Source organism: Osmia bicornis, chromosome 15 (assembly GCF_907164935.1).
Source record: "Osmia bicornis bicornis chromosome 15, iOsmBic2.1, whole genome shotgun sequence".
Classification (NCBI taxonomy): Eukaryota; Metazoa; Arthropoda; class Insecta; order Hymenoptera; family Megachilidae; genus Osmia; species Osmia bicornis.
In genome coordinates this window covers 5222438-5238592 of record NC_060230.1, presented here as the reverse complement: position 1 = coordinate 5238592, position 16155 = coordinate 5222438, and the positions used below count along the sequence as shown (strand labels likewise).

At 43.2% G+C, this 16155-nt stretch overlaps 5 protein-coding genes across 6 annotated transcripts in view; 4 read left to right on the top strand and 1 right to left on the bottom strand.

The window, feature by feature from the left end:
• Positions 1 to 1320: 1320 nt before the first annotated feature.
• LOC114875341 lies at positions 1321 to 2136 on the top strand. The gene has a single exon (XM_029185500.2). The coding sequence runs from the start codon at positions 1390 to 1392 to the stop codon at positions 2134 to 2136; it is 747 nt and encodes a 248-aa protein (XP_029041333.2). The 5' UTR covers positions 1321 to 1389.
• Positions 2137 to 2381: 245 nt separating this feature from the next.
• LOC114875340 lies at positions 2382 to 5688 on the top strand. The gene is made up of 2 exons (XM_046288837.1): positions 2382 to 4524; positions 4558 to 5688. Exons 1-2 carry the CDS (start codon positions 2382 to 2384, stop codon positions 5580 to 5582), a joined length of 3168 nt encoding a protein of 1055 aa, XP_046144793.1. The 3' UTR covers positions 5583 to 5688.
• Positions 5689 to 5856: 168 nt separating this feature from the next.
• Positions 5857 to 7086, top strand: LOC114875331 (uridine diphosphate glucose pyrophosphatase NUDT14-like). Its single transcript, XM_029185489.2, has 3 exons — positions 5857 to 6398; positions 6641 to 6714; positions 6870 to 7086. The coding sequence occupies exons 1-3, from the start codon at positions 5956 to 5958 to the stop codon at positions 7022 to 7024; spliced, it is 672 nt and encodes a 223-aa protein (XP_029041322.1). The 5' UTR covers positions 5857 to 5955; the 3' UTR covers positions 7025 to 7086.
• LOC114875330 (beclin-1-like protein) lies at positions 7075 to 9138 on the bottom strand. 2 transcript variants are annotated; one of them, XM_029185487.2, is made up of 5 exons: positions 8795 to 9138; positions 8390 to 8550; positions 7921 to 8330; positions 7359 to 7847; positions 7075 to 7293 (listed from the first exon to the last, which is right to left on the bottom strand). In XM_029185487.2, exons 1-5 carry the CDS (start codon positions 8907 to 8909, stop codon positions 7176 to 7178), a joined length of 1293 nt encoding a protein of 430 aa, XP_029041320.1. In that variant the 5' UTR covers positions 8910 to 9138; the 3' UTR covers positions 7075 to 7175. The 2 variants fall into 2 exon arrangements, with proteins under 2 accessions (XP_029041320.1, XP_029041321.1); XM_029185488.2 differs by having other exon boundaries at positions 8791 to 8883.
• A 383-nt stretch (positions 9139 to 9521) lies between these two features.
• The window catches only part of LOC114875343 (homeobox protein homothorax), a 369739-nt gene continuing 363105 nt past the window's right edge, over positions 9522 to 16155 (top strand). Inside the window, exon 1 of the mRNA XM_029185507.2 lies at positions 9522 to 9595. The gene's annotated coding sequence lies outside the window, so the exon portion shown is untranslated. The remainder of the gene's footprint in view (positions 9596 to 16155) is intronic.

Sequence of the window (16155 nt, the reverse complement as noted above, 5' to 3'; positions counted from 1 at the left end):
GTCGCCCGGTCCGGAATTTTACTTCAGCCCGGTCCGGCTTCCAGCGTCCTTTCGAAGCCGCAGACGCCACTACGTCCACGATATCTCTTTTCTCTTCTTCTACGAGCCATCCTCTTCCTATCCTCGTACACGTTTCCTATCCTCCTCTTCGTGTACGTGTGCACGGGTGTCTGTGCGCCCGCACCCGTACCAATTAGCGCATACTTCGGCCCCTCGCCTCGGTGTTCGGCTGACCGAACGTTGCTTTCGGTGGCCAGAATCGAACAGAAACCGCGTCCACGGAATGGGACGGATCGTTCCAAGGGCACCGATTCGCGTATCGTTTGCAACGCGACGGAGGAAGCTTGCAGAGAGATTCGTTAAATCGCGGACATCCGCTTCAATAGAATCATGGTGGCTCGTTCCGCGAGCACAGCTCGTTCTGCCAGCGATTAGTCGTCGTAAGAGGAAGAGGAATGGTGAATGGTGCTGGGATTATCGTATTTCGGATGAACAGTATGTCGACGACACGGTGTAGCGGGATTATCGCGATGAATAGCAGGAAAAGGGACGGATTTGCCAGGGGCCTTTCCTTAAGATTTTCGTAACGGTTCTGGAATACTGTTTTGCACCGCAGGATTAAGGATGTTTCACTCTGGGTGCTGGTAGAGAGAGGTCTATTGATGCAACGCGGGTTTATTTAGAACAGGTGGAAAATGTTTTCGTCCCGTTTTGGGAAATAAAATGAAGTTGAGAAAGTTATCTTAGAATTTTTGAATTTCACTAATGTTATAGATATTTGCGCCCCCCAACACTTTCATGATTTATACAATAAGTACAGTACTGTGTGCGCTTAATTCTTGTGCAATATTTGCAACGAATGATATTATTGTAAAATAATTAATTTCACAACATATAAATACCGTGCCAGCCTTATCTTTATATCTTTCAAATGAATCTGTATAAATGCGCGTTTTAAAAGCGGCATTGGTAGCGACATCTACCAGTGAGCGCAGAAATGAAGCAAATGCAAAATTGCATTTTTTTTTTTAAATAAGCAACTTTCATGCATTGTTGCAGATCGTAGAATATTCTGTGATCACCATGAGTCAGTTAAAGCGTCAAAATCGAAAATCAAATAAGAAATTCATCCGACAGACTTGATTACTATAGCCATCTAGCAGAAAGACGCTATTAACCAACCCATGGTACAATTATTTATATTACATTGTAACAATAGAATATTTTCCATGCGATTGTCACGTGTGATCTGTCACTTTCGATTTCAAAATCAAAACCTCAAAAAAAAAAATTCATCGTATTAAATCACTTACCCCCGGATCCGGAACACCGCGCACCCATTCCTGCACCCCGTACTGAAACTGTCCTCTCGAACCATCCTCTTCCAAGATGACCTGCTTCGGTGGCCGCGACGAGCAGATTTACGTAGTCGAGATGCTGATCCACAAACTGACCCTGACAAAGAACAAGATAAAAGACATAGGTGAGCATCCAGTCGGTGTGAAGATCAAGTTCCTCGACTTTCCCGTATTCGAGATAACTCGCGACGACTTTTACTCGCTGAAACCTACACCCCCGGAGGAAGATGGCACCATGCATTTCATGATAGGCAGAAGTTGCGTATTCGTCAAACAACCCAAGGATCTGGTCAAAGAATTACAATCTACTAAGTTGATGGTCGGTGTGTTTCGAGTTGGAGACACGTTCCCCACCGCCGAAACGGAAATGACCCTGCCAGGGTGTCTATGCGATCAAGTGGCCATGGCGCAGAACGACGCGGCGAATCTACCGAAACCCTTCATGGTGAAGGGTAGTTACAACCTAATAGATCCCGGTGACAATCCATCCGGTACGATAGAAATGGAATTAAGAATGACCTGCGTTGGTCGATCGATCATGACCCATTACGAGTTGCACCCGAAATTCTTCGCCTTCAGGAACGACGGTAAAGAACGAGAGTTCGTAGTCAGACGTCTGGTGCCCCCTAGTAAGGACGTTTCGCAGTATCCTGATAGGACGACATTGGACGAATTGAAAGGAATAACGAAAGTACCGCAGAAAAAGGGAAAAAAGGGGAAAAAGGAAAAAGGAAAAGGCGGAAAGGGCGGAAAGGGTAAAAAGAAAGGCAAGAGATAGTTTTCCTCGACTGTGCAAGTTGAACACCCTGTACAGGATTTATGGTTGCTATGGTAACTATATGCGATATATCAGACAGGAAATTGACAGGTTCGAAGCGTTGGTGCGGTTAAATCACACTCCATGGCCATAAAACAACCACTAAATTAATGGCACGTTTCGTGTGAGGTGTCTTTTTAAAAGCCCTCGCGAGTTCCCTATTTTTATCTAAATTCCCGTGCAGAGAACATCAAACAGGACTGAAAATGGCTTTGAAGAAACGAAGCACGAAGTCGCAAGGGGAACAACTTTATATGCTCGAGGTAATGATCGATAAGATAACTTTGAATCCTGAACAAACATCGGACATTAATATCGAGGATTTGATCATTTGCGTGAGATTCAGCGATCTACCAGAATGCGAGATAAGTGTTCCTATCAAGGAGATCGAGCCTAAGAAAGTCACTGAAGATGGTAATTCCGATGATTTTGGGTATGGGAAAACGTGTTTGTTTAGTAAAACACCCAGCTGCCTTATCAGAGCTATGAGATGGTCACCTCTGTGCTTGGAAGTGTATCACAAAGAGACCTCTTCCACGAAGGAAGATCGTGTTCTTCTAGGTACAGTGAAGATATCCTTGCCTGCCTGTATGTGCAATTACGTGGCGAAAATTCCGAAAGAAAACAAAGCGTCGTCCACACCGTGCGAACAGAAAGATACGTTTGACCTAATTGATCCTGGTAGCAAAGTGTTTGGTAGCGTATCTGTGGTTCTCCGATTGTCCTGTTTCGGTAGCTCTATCGTTAAACAGTTCTCGTTAAACGAAAAGTCCTTTGTCCTGGAGGATTCGCCGCTGCAGAAATTTCTGTGTCCTTATCTATCACCTGAAGATAAAAACAACGAGAAAGATCCGAAGAATGAAGATGATAAACCTTTGCTGAAGAGACCAGAATCTCCGCCACGAGTTACAATGAACGATCCTGTCTTTAAAACTTTGACCTCAGCGGAAAAATTGAACGATCCTAAGTATAGAGAGTCAATTTACAGAGCGTATCCAAACGAACCAACTTGCTCCTGTCTACCACCGAATCGGTCGACGGATCCTATGAAATGTCGTTCAGGTTGCACTCGTCCTTGCTGTATGAGGCTAAGGAATCCCAATACACTGACCACGAAAAAAGGCAAACGTGTTAATAACACATTGGCTAATACTTATTGTGTCAGAGATCACTTGCCTATACCGGAAGAAGATAGAACATGTGATAACCCGACTAGATTGAGAGGTGGTGGCGACCTTGAACAGTTGTACATAGGTCCTACTAGCATGAAATGGACCGACAATGAAACAGATTACACCTGGTACGATGAGAAATATAATACTGAACCCCGACTGGAAGGGGGAGGAGAAATCAACATGTCCAGCTGCACTTGTTCCGGTGGCACGGTGCCAGTTCCGCTTAGATCATCGTCGTCCAGGGGCAGAGACATGGTAACCACTTTTGATGCTTGCAAGCCTCGTATAACATCGACTGGACCGAAGCCCACTTGCATTTGCCCAGGAAAAGAGACACCAACTTGGCCTAGGGGTGCTGCTCGATGCATGAAGAAACCGTGTATGGGGATAGATTGTTTGATACGAGCTTTCGAGGATGCTCAGGAATTCGTCAATTCGATTGGAAAGGTGCCAGGTCTGCCTGGACTTGGTCTAATGGATCCATCGGAGAGCCCTTACTTTGGCCGGGACATTGATAAGGACTATGTTACTCAGGAACAGCCGCAGGAACCTCAGAAAAAGAAGGCGCAATCTGGGACTCCGCAAAAAGCAGAAGCTTCAACTCCAAGATGCACTGGTCCCTGCAATTCGGCAGTAACCAAACCACCCGATGATATTCGTACTCGAATGCCTGCGCCCTATACACCTGCCACTACCGTAGGGTTACAGATACCTCCACGTTTGGGAATCGTACGGGAAGCGATACCTGTTTTACCTGAGGCCGGTTCAACGGCCGGAAGCGTAAAACAGAGAAAGGGGCACGAGAAGAGGGATGAAAAGGGAGACAAGCACAAGGATCTCGATCCTAAATCATCCGCGCCGATAGACGTGGAAGTGGGACCTTGCGGTGAACCTAGGTGCAAATCTAGGAGGAAGAAGCCTGGGGATACAGCGAGCGTAAGCCAAAGTGCTACTTCCATCTCCACGAAAGCTCGAGCCGGTGCGAAGAAGAAACCCAAGTCGCGTCGCAAGGGAAAGGCGGCTAAAGGAAAAGGAAAGAAAGGTCGTCGTGGAAATCAATCTGGGAGTCCATCTGGGAGTCCATCTGGCAGTCCACAAACCAGTCCATCCGGCAAACACCAGAAAATTGGAAACATTCCTCGTGGGAAGCCTGACTATAGAGAAAACGAAAGGGGTATGTACAACCGCCCCAAAGAAATTTCTCCAGGACCCGGTGGTGATCTCAGCCCTATTTCGCACCCCGAACTCACCGTCAGCAGACGAGTAATGCGATACGTTTACTTCGTCGGCGATTACTATCCCGGAATAGTGTACGGTCATAAGAACTGTATCGACGTACCTATGAGGGTGCCAGCAAACATGGGTTGGTTATGGAACAGCATGGCCACGGCGGGAAAATTGAAGCCACGTATCGGTTGGAAGCCTGGAGCCATTGGTCGCTATCTGTACGAAATGCTGCAAGAAGCAAAAGAGAATACATTAGCTTCTGACGAGTCCATCACGAGCTTAACACGAACCAGGGGAAGAACCGATCGTGGAAAAGGGGGCGCTGATCGTGGAAGAGGAGGAGCGGATCGCGGTAGAACGAGAATGATACGCGGGAAACCGGAACGCGATAGAAGTAGAACCGATCGAGGAAGAACGCGAGACGCGACTGATCGTACAAGATCAGCACCATCAAGGGGGGGAAAGGGCTCGCCCAGAAGACGAGATGATAAAACCAGAGGTTTCCAAACGATGGAGCAAATGAACATGGAGGACGAGGAAGAGGATATGGAATCTCCTCCAACTTTACACATTCATAGGAAAGATGGTACTTACTACGTGACAATGTATCCCATCAGACAAGAATCACCCGGTGAGGCACGTCTAACCGAACCCATGAAACCGCTTCAATTCAAAATTGTCAAGAACAAAGAGGATGCTTCGGTTGCGTCTAGTTCAACAGCGTCTGACATGGAGATTGAATTTTCGCCTCCTGCCGCTGTCAGTAGGTACCGCAAAAAGCCAGATGTCGTTCATGTCGATACGCAGGTTCGTCAGCAGGAAATTCTGGATGCGATTAAAGCGCAACTTACTAAAAAGAAGGATAAAAGAAAACAGAATGTTACAGATACGCCTAAAACTGACTCTGGTAAGAAAGGAGATAAGAAACAGCAAGAAATGGATTCTAAATCGGCAAAGGATAAAAAGAAAGACTCGGCAAAGAAGGAAAGAAAGGCTAAGAAATAAAAATGGCGATTCGAGGTTGTTAAATTACTACTTTGAATACGTGATACGTGAAACATGCGAATATGATTGTAGAAACTTCTAGGAGAGATTAGAAGTTATCAGTTGGAACTTCATTTATCTACTAATTCAAGGAAAATTTCACATACCTTAGCTTGTAAATGTTTGTAAACAGCAGAATGATTTACCACACTCGACGCAAAACGCGGTACCGATCACGTGCCTGCGCATGCGCAAACGCAGTCAGTCCAGTGCTGCACAGTGCTGGGCACGGCATCTTCTGGTGGTACTCTCGCTTGCTCTTCTACAAGATTACCGACAGGAGTTAAACAGTTGAAATCAGTGTAAACGTCATTTTCTATAATCTTTGGAGGAAATGGATGTCAAGGAACAAGAGAAACAAAATGAAAATATTCGACAACGAATACTCGACGTGGAACAAATACGAATAGCAGAATGTCCTTCTAACTCACCGTGGATTAGACCCGTTCGAATACATTACCAACAAGATGGTCACCAACGAGACTGGGACGTGGTAAGGGCACACGACGGTGTCAGTATAGTTGTGTTCAATACAAGCCGCAAGAAACTCGTGTTTGTCCGACAATTTCGTCCTGCCTACTTCTACACATTCCTTCCTGAGAAACACGGACCGGTGGATCTAAAACAGTATCCACCGAGGTTAGGGTTGACCTTAGAACTTTGCGCCGGTATCGTCGATAAAGATAAATCACTTGCCGAAATAGCAAAGGACGAGCTCAAAGAAGAATGTGGATACGATGCCCCGCTGAACTCTTTTGAATATGTCATTACTTTCAGGTGTGTCAATAACTAAATATTAATTTATCTAGCGTAAGGTTTTGTGTAACTCATGACGCAAAGAAATGTCAATGTTCCATTCTGTCATAAGTTGTCATGTCATGCGTACCTATTCGTGTCATATCATTTTTATAACTGCATGCATTTTTATATTCAATCCATTGTAAAGTATGTCATTTTGAGAAAATAAATAAGTTTACTTTTTATAAAATGCTGATTATCTTGTTGTGGATTGATTATAGATATGTTTCCACTTCAGTCTGCAAGCATACGCTCTTCTATGTGGAAGTTACAGATGAAATGCATACGTATCCTGGTAAGCTAATAAATATAACTATAGTTCTTTTTTAATATAATCTTATTAAATAATAGACATAAAAGTGATAATAAAATTAATTTATAATGTTCAATAAAGTACTTAAAAAAATCCTGTTCATTATCTTTAAACTTGAGCAATTCATAAAATTAAAGGAGGGGGTGCTGCATCTGAAGGGGAACTGATCGAACTGGTGGAACTAAGCATCCCAGAGGTAAAACAATACATCAATTCTAAGGAAGTAGAAAGTCCCCCATGTTTACTATACGGTATAACCTGGTTCTTAGCTAATAAATCTAAACATTGTTAATAATTTTAAATTAAATTTCTTTAAAATTTGTTCAAACTCTAAATAAAAGGTTTATCCTTTAACTGATTTTATTTACAAATAACACGTATGTACATAAGTGAATGTGAAAAAGACGTATGATTAAGACTGGATGAATCAGCATACTATCAAGTTAATGTTCAGTCTCATCTTTTGTGAATTGGGAACTAACCCATGCAAGACCCCATTTTAGATTGGTCAATAAGAATTTGAGTGCCTTGGTCCACTGTTCCTCAGAGTTAAATTGAATTCTGAAATAGAAACAAGATTATATAGAACCTTGACTAAAAATAAGTTGCAATATAATGGAACATACTTGATCGAGTAAGAGTTGCCTGTAGCAGAATCTTCTATTTTACCCCGATCCATTCTATATGGGAGACAGAATCCACTATCTCCTTTTTCCACTTGTTCCTTAAATTGCTGTAAGCAATCAAGGAACGCTACCATTGCTGCATCAAATTTGGTATCCCACAGAAATTTGAATCCTCCACTTCCATAGAGAGGTAACTCTCTATGTTGGTCTAAGGCTTCAATATAACTGTGATTACCAAACGGCACTAAACGAAAGCGTTTGAACGTAAGATTCATTTTTCTAGCCAGAGCTGTTAACAGTAAGGTAGTTTGTCCCCAAGCGGCATTAATTTCGCTCCAATCTACCGGTGCACTTGGCAAACGGCCTAAACGAAAGGAATTTATAGTTCCAAAGTGCCCTGAATGCCAAATATGAAATGTGGCATTGAAAACATTCGTTTTCTTCAGTCTCTCTAGCTGTGAAGCTGCATAGGCTAATTGGCATTCCAAACTAAACAAATTGTCAATGTTAATGAAAACGAACTACAGAGAGTGCATCAAATGCAATAACATGTCATTATTACCTACGATACTCATCTTCTGCTAATATAAGATCTCTTTTATGCTTTGAATATTCCTTCCAATACCTTTCTTCTTCGCTTTGAAGCTTCTCCCTTTCTCTTTCTTGTTGAGATATCGCATTCCTGGTAGCAATTTCTTCTTTTCTCAGAGCTTCCAATTCACTGATCATTCTTTTCTCTTCTGCTTTCACATCTTGCAATTCTTTTGTAAGACTTTCCATTTCTATGTCCTCATTTCCCTGTTGTTGTTCTAGTTCTAATTTTTTTAAGTATTCATTATAGTCTGACCATTCTCCTTCTGTCATTCTTAATTGTTGATCCATTGACCACAAAAGATTATCTGTGCATTCATCACAGAGAGGGTGATCAGCAGAGCTACTGCTACTAAGAATATCAAACAATGTTGCTCGTACCTTCAATAAATAAATTACATTAATATTCATGATAATTCAACATAGAAGATTATAAATACCTTTAAATGGTGACTGAGACTTTCTGTTTCTCCAGAATCTCCAACTAGCATAAATCCATTAGTTCCATTTGCAGACTCAGTTAGTCTAAATGGTGGAACCAAATGTTCCATACTTCCACTTTGAGGTTCTATTTCTCCTACCACTTGCTGTTGAATTGGAACTATCATAAAAGATTAAATTACTTAATTTATATCAATCGTTTAAACGTAAATAGCGTATTAGAAATCGCATAATATCGTAAAAAGTACATTAAATGACAGAACAAAAAAGTCGTTTATGTTTCAATCGCATCCCGTGTAATAACACTTAAAAAGGGAACGCGTTATCGGTACTCCGAGGAGAAGGCAAAATAAATAATAAGCCCTGTCATAAAATCATATTACTTTGAAATAGAAATTACCTACGTGAAAGTTCTGCTAACGTGTGTTCCCCGAGGTGATCCAAGAAACTTGGATCCAATCTTAGAGGCTGTAAACATCGTTGACAACAAAAACTAACGTTACTTTTCATATCTACCATTTTGACGTGTTGTTTATGAAAAATAACTCAAGTTTAGGACGAACTCAAACGCCACGTTATTTATAAATACGCATTTGACGCTTGGTAGACAGGGTCAGCTGATTTTACTTTCTTCAAGACCCGCGAGAAGGCGTCAATGGACACATAGATTATTTTATCTCTAACATAATTACTTCAAATTCATTTCATTCAACAAGGTAATAAAAATATAGGAAATTACAATAAGTATTTATTGTATAAGAATAAATTTCACGATGTTAATAAAAAAAGTATAATTTATAAGAAGATGTGAGAACCAGGTTCACCAACACTTTCGATATTCCCCTAAAAGCTTTGGATACATGGAATAAGATCTCTGTACCCTCTATATGCAACTCCTAACAGATAAAAGCAAGTCTATCGATTATACTGACTTCTTTAGTTCTGTGATTCAACTGCAGATGGTGCAAGGCACTGATCTAGCAGGTGCTGCCCTCGCGCAACCAGTAATAGTTTCGAAACGTTAGTTCGATGTTCCGTGCGCGCCTAAATATTCTGTTTAATTTTTGCAAAATTAGTGTGTTATACATTATAATTACATCTCAAAAACATTGTGCATCTTCAGGTTACCAGTGCTATCATTACTAATGGCCACGATGCGGCGGGAAGGACCACCGTACATCAAATAAGTTCTGGTATCTGAGAGGGTAAGTTTTTGCAATCTACTATTTGAAGCGCCGCCCGCCATTTGCATTTGGCTTTTGCATGTAAAGAATATGAACAAACAAGCGTGATAGTTTCAAATATGTATTTGGTATTAATATGCGTGGATGTATATGGATTTTAGAAATGGATGTCAGAATTTATACGCGACTGTATTTTTGTATTATTTTATAAATATGAAAAAGTAGGCAACGATCAACAAGTAGCTTCTCGACTCCGTTAGTCGGCCATGCAATATAATTTCGGACATATACGATCATAGTCATGTAGCTTCCACCATAGCAATCGTGAACACAATTACAGTAAACTTTCGATACGACTTTAGGAAACGCTATGTACGCCATTCTAACAGCTACGTCTATTGTCTCCTCGTCTATTGGATACAATGAATTATTATGCAAGTGTTTCGTTAGTTTCCTCTTCCATCGCGATAGCTTGAGTGGCGCGACGAATTGCTGACTCAGCTGTGTCAATCATTTCGGTAACATCAATTTCCACGGTTGGCTTCAGACGAACCGCATAATAGGCAATTTAAGGTTTCATAGGCACCTGTGATCCCCTCTTTTAATGCATGCATTATATCGAGGGAATGAACATTTTTACGTGTCATATCTTTCAAATTTATTGATTCCCTATAAAAGTACTCCTTACGTAACAAGTAACTACCGCAATGACACGTTAACAATGTATTTCTGTAGGCGTGTTTCCTTACTAATTGTGGTACTATTCAATAGTCAATATCGAGCGTGTATTCAGAATGGTATTCTAATGGCTCTACTAGGAAGGGGCGCGTACCCCTTTGGTAGCTAATCGGATATCCATAGAAGCATTAATATTCAAACTTTTTATTTTACAAGCATAAATAAGAATATAGAAAATTATTAAAGAAAATGTAGAAATAGGCACTCGGGTACTTTGAGCTTATCAGGGACCATTCACTATCCTAACTACCATTTCTCAGTATATCTGCAATTTTCCATAAAAATTCGTGCAACGTCCTTGTGTGGTAATTTGCAACCTTGTCGCAAACTTACCTACGATTATCCGTGTCATCGACGAGCTTACATCCACCGGGTGCGGTGTGCGTGCACCAACGTGTGTCGTATCGCGTGGGTGTCCACGGAGAGGGTGTTCTACCAAGGAACCCTTTGCTAGAGAGAGACGGACACGCGTTCGAAGAGAATGATAAGAAGTTGGAAGGAGAGGGTAAGGGAGAGAGAGAAAGAGAGAAGAAACAAACGCAAAGAGGGACAAGAGGAGAGGGAGGGACAGTTGGTCTGTGGGGAGAGAAGTATAGGGTGGGCGTCGACCGTTTTAAGCGGAGGAGTGCCGTTGGGGCCGATGGGAGCGAAGACCGTTGAGTTTGAGTCGAGCTGAGTGAAGCGCGGGCGTCACGACGACGTCGGTATCGTGGCTGGCCTCCGCCAATCCGTCCCTCAGCGGCCATGTTGCTCGTGTACCTGGGGCGGAGCGCGGTACACCGTGTGTGTCCCTCTCTCTTTCTCTCTCTCTCTCTCTCTCCTTTTTACATTCGGAGTAAACTTCTCTTCCGTTCCTCTCTCGTTTGCCTCCTTCTTCGTGAACGACCCGTGTCCTCGACTTCTTCTTGTCTTTTCAATTTTTTTCATTTCCTTTTCTTATTCTCCTTCTTTCGATTCGCATTCCTTGTTCCTCTTGTCCGAGCTCGCGTTACGCTCCTTCGGGGCGAACCGATCGCAAGTCGCACCCGTACTGCACCTGTGACCGGTGACGTAACGCGGTTGGTATCTCGAGACCGCGACCCCTTTTGCCTTGGTAGCGAAGAAAGAACTTATGAAACTAGCAACCTTCCCGTACGCTGTTTCCAGCGAGCTTAACTTTATCATTCCGTACGGGTGGTGTTCACGGAGTACGTTGAACAGGGTGCATACGGAACGTTCGAATGAATTATTTGGCGAGGTGGACACAGGGCAATTACTAGGATGCTCGTCCACTCGAGTTTCCCTGTATGGTCGTCTAGGTTGCGGTTGATTTACGCCCCGTTACCGGCTACGTTTCGCGTCGACTCGGAAAATAACAACTCCATGCTTAACGTTTTCGTTTTACGATTACGCGGATCGCGTGTAATTGCCGGCTCCGAAGTCGCGGCCGCCGGCGCGATTGTATTTCGCCTTCGAGACCGCGTCAACTGTCCCATACATCTTGCCGGCGAGCGAAAGAGAGCCGGGATAATTGCACGAACGTATAGTACCCGCCGTGCACGGATGCAATTATAGGACGTAAACGTTCTGTACGCATGGTGGCGTTTCGCTCCATGGGAATTCCACGGGTTGCTTACGAATCAATTAAGTGGGAACTTGGGGATTCGATGCGAGCAGGCTGAGATTTGAAAGAGAGGCAATTGTTGTACTTACTAGATTCAAATCCTAGACGAGATAGGTGACATGTTACATTTGTTCGGTTCAAACTTACCCTTTTCCGCTCGTATATCAACTCCTTTCCACAAACAGAGATAATAGAATTATAAATATCATTTAGTATTATCAATGCGACGCCGAGATTTCGGTGCATCTCGTGTATTCTGATAAGACTTCTTTCAGTCAGGCTGAGATATTGAAAAATATGTCTAAACAGTATCTTTTTTTTTGTGATAGTTGCGATAATTTTCCAAAATCAAATATTAATTTCTTGTTAAAGCGCGGTAGCACATCTGTGTTACGAGACAGCGTTGCAAATTTCCATATAAATACATCAATTTTTTTCGTCTCTCAACCCGGGAGTCTTGTATCAAAGTCGTTATGGAACGTCATTAACAGGAAAACACGATGTTCGAACGATGCTTTTGTAATTTAGTATCGTATCCACTCGGAATGCGCCGGCCCGCCGCTCGAAACCCCGGTGTTTGCGTAACCCGACAAAATATACAGATCGAATTCGGAGTGATTTGTTTTCTTTGCCGTTAGAAATTTTGTTCGGCCGTCTAGGTGGCTACCGGGTTAAAATAAACATTTTTCCAGGCTTTTTTACCCGTACACACTCGCACGTCTCTCTCTACACGCATATATTCGCGTACACGCGTGGACGCACGCGTCAAATAGTTGGAAACAGCCAGGCCAACGCATCCATCTTCGAGCTATTATCTCCTACATAACTCATCTGTTTTTCCCATCAGCCAAATTGCTGTTCCGCTCGAAATCGACCTATCTCCCTCGTGTTCCTCTCCTCTTCGCTTTCTCTCTATTCTGTCAAAAACTGGCGTTTTTTACATGGATGACTTACGACGCGAAAAACTTGCCCGAAATCCTGTGATTTATGAATCGGGGGAAAAAAAGAAGGTGGAAATATCGAGATCTGTACGAGTGTTCCTCGCGAAAATTTCAGCATCGCGTCTAAAGTCTGATTAGACGTTAGTTTCGTGTTCATTGGACCACCATTTTACTCGCGTTCTCAGGGTTTTACATAGAAGCAGGGCGAATCGGCAGGGATCGGAAGCAGAAGAGATCCTGCTCGATCCGCTCGCGGCGGGGATGCTCCGAATTCCGAAAACCGAGACCGTGCTCCTCGTGGGCGGATCGTGGCCCATAAATACCTGCGGTGTAAACACGAGTCGCCGAATGTTTGGCCAGCCTGGGCTCGGCCAACCGTGCCACGGATTCGATCGTCTGATGTAAACCCTTTGGTTAAATAAACCGGGCCGCGTTTTCTTACGCGCGTGGATCGTTTGGCCGCGAATTAGAGCCCGGTGCGGAGGAAGGACAAGTGTCGTGCGATCAATTATCATATTTTTTTTAAGAAAATTAACTCAACACCACTGTTCGAATACTTTTTCTATGAAATAATGGAGGAATAGTTTAGTATCGCCACGTGGCAAGATTAGATTCGGTAAGACGATTAATCGTAAGATCGCAAATTCTTATTATAGCGTCGTGGCCAAGTGGAAATTTTGCGATCGAGAGATCGGTTTCACGAAGCATTGAAATTACAATGGAGAAAATTTGCTAGTCGATTCGGTGATCCCTTGTCTCCGAGCGACTTTATCTCTGCGATCGTGTGCCGACTTCTTATCTGATTCGACGAAACCGCCTTGGAAATGCAATAAATCATTTTGTCCCGTGGAATAATCGAGAGCCAGATAGACATTGTCATGCGGGAATGATGAGACTCGTTACGATGTTCGATTCGCGTATTTTTTCCTTTTAATTGAATTCCAATTCCAGTCCCCACCTACATTTGAACAGAGGCGTTCTCGAAATAAAACGCTTCTTATTGTATCTGAAAAATGTTATCTCTTCAAAGTTTAACGCGACGATCAAATCGTTAAAGCAACGATTACTCTTTGAATCGACAAAAGTATCCAGAAATTGGCCTTTAAAACGGTGTTAAAGAGAAAACGTTCTATCCGAATATCCCATTCATAAACGCGAATATTACCATAACCCCAAGAGCAAGCATCTCATAGTAGGTGTATACCTTCGTAGCATTGACCGTTAAACGCGTTATCGCGGTAAACGGTGCTCGTTTCTCGATGGAAAACGTTTCAAGGGGTCAGGCGGTTTCGTCGTCAAGGCTTATTCATAATGCGAGCGTTTATCGCGGTTGCAACGGGCTACGTGTGTCGGGTGGGTCTCACGACGGGGGTCTACCCGGTCCTGGACGTGTATTTATGAGCGAAAAAATATTTTATCATAATAATACGAAGATACGTAGTCGCGGTAGGCTGTCCGGTGGCGCAAATGAGGCTTCGTGTATCCGCACGAAGGTAACTTCTCTCTTTCTGTTCGGCGTTACACGAGGTGCAGGATATGGTCGCGATAGGTCAGCACGATTACCAGAAAATTATTAGGATATCGATCGGGATCGCGAATTTTTCCCCGGTTTTTACAAGGGACAAGCTTGTGCCACTGGTGGCGCAACACCGGTGTCGGTTACAAGGCGAAATCGAGCCGCGCCGTAATGCACGCTAACGAAGCATAAAATGTGAGAACGAGCGTAACGTAGCGCGCTGGCTGATATTTGTTCGAGTCGCTTGGGTCCCGCTCGTTATTACGCGCGACGGGGGAGGAACGAAGAGAAACGACGCGACACCATCGCCAGGACGATCTCTTATGCTGCAACGGCGTCGGCGGGTTCACGGGTCGAAAGTTTCGCGAGCCGCGTTCTCTCACGGGTCACCGGTATCCGTGTTGTCCTTTCACCCTTTTCTCTTCTAACGGGACCCGTGTCTTACATGATGGCCCTAATTTTCTTCCTTATTTTATTTCAAGCATTCGTATTGCAACTTTTTGCATTTTAACGACCAGGTACAATGGAATTTACTATGTAAATGGGAATATTTTATAATCCTGACTTGAAAATTTTTTATTTTCTCAAACATAATCGGAATAATAATGGAAAGTTTATTGTAATAGCGATATGATTCATCTCGCGATGTTGGAATCATAATCTGAGTTAATTGTGAAAATTAACAAAATAATCTGTCTGTATCGTTTACTAATTATATAAAATTTCATTCGTCAATCATGGTAGACGTGTTAATTATTAGACGATCCAATTTCCGGCTAATAAATCCCGCCTCCTCGATCGTTCATTTAATTCAATTTCTCCAAAGAGTGTGTACGCCATTTAGCGCATCGGACGGAGTTCATCCAGAGTGTAAACTCTACACTGTAAAGCATTCTCGTTTTAAGATCGTGTTCGGTTACGATGGAACGACCGTTCGTCGAAGTTACTACGTACTCGCGCGAGTATTGCAGCTGCGACTCTAATTGCGATAACGTCTCGCCGAGCGTATTTGCATACTTGCGGAAAATATCATCTCCGGCGCGAGTATGACGCTTATTAAACGAGCAGCTCGTTACTTCTCGGACCGTGCGTTGTTCGACGCGTCGCGCCTGTTTGCAGATCTTCTTTTGTGTTATCGACTTTCCACGTGTCGTTTAATGAGAAACGAAAACGAACGCGAGGAAGCATTCGAGATCGTTAAACTTCCATTAATAATCGAACGAGCAGGGTTCACGGTTTGACGAAACGAGTTCAATGGAGTTGTTTAGGTTTATCCTCGGGGTTCCGATGACACGGCTCTGTCCGCTGGATCGTGGGAGTATCATTAATCATCGTTCGGCTAGGAAACAAATCACGGTACTCGAAGAACGTTCAAGAGATCCGCGTATGGGTCGTTAAAGGGGCTTGTGAATTCCATTTTCTTAAAAAAAAATGCTATCAAATCAAGGAGAAACGTGAACTATTATTCCTCTATGTACATTCCGTTGATGCAAGAACAGGAGATTTTTAAATTCGAAAGGATGATGTACGCGTATTAGCGGCTGACAACTTTCTAATGGAATAATCATCGAGAAAATTCAATTTGCCGGCGATCAAACGGTACGTTTTCTTCATCGAAACGTAACGATACCTCGCGGCTAGGGTATCGACATAATAAGCCGGGGTGAGAGAGACACGGAACCCTGATATTCCGAGTTTAGCAGCGAAAACAGGCCACGTCCGAAAGAATTAGTGAAATCCAAGGGCTGCAGGGGTGGGTTACCCTGACAGCAGGTGAAACGCG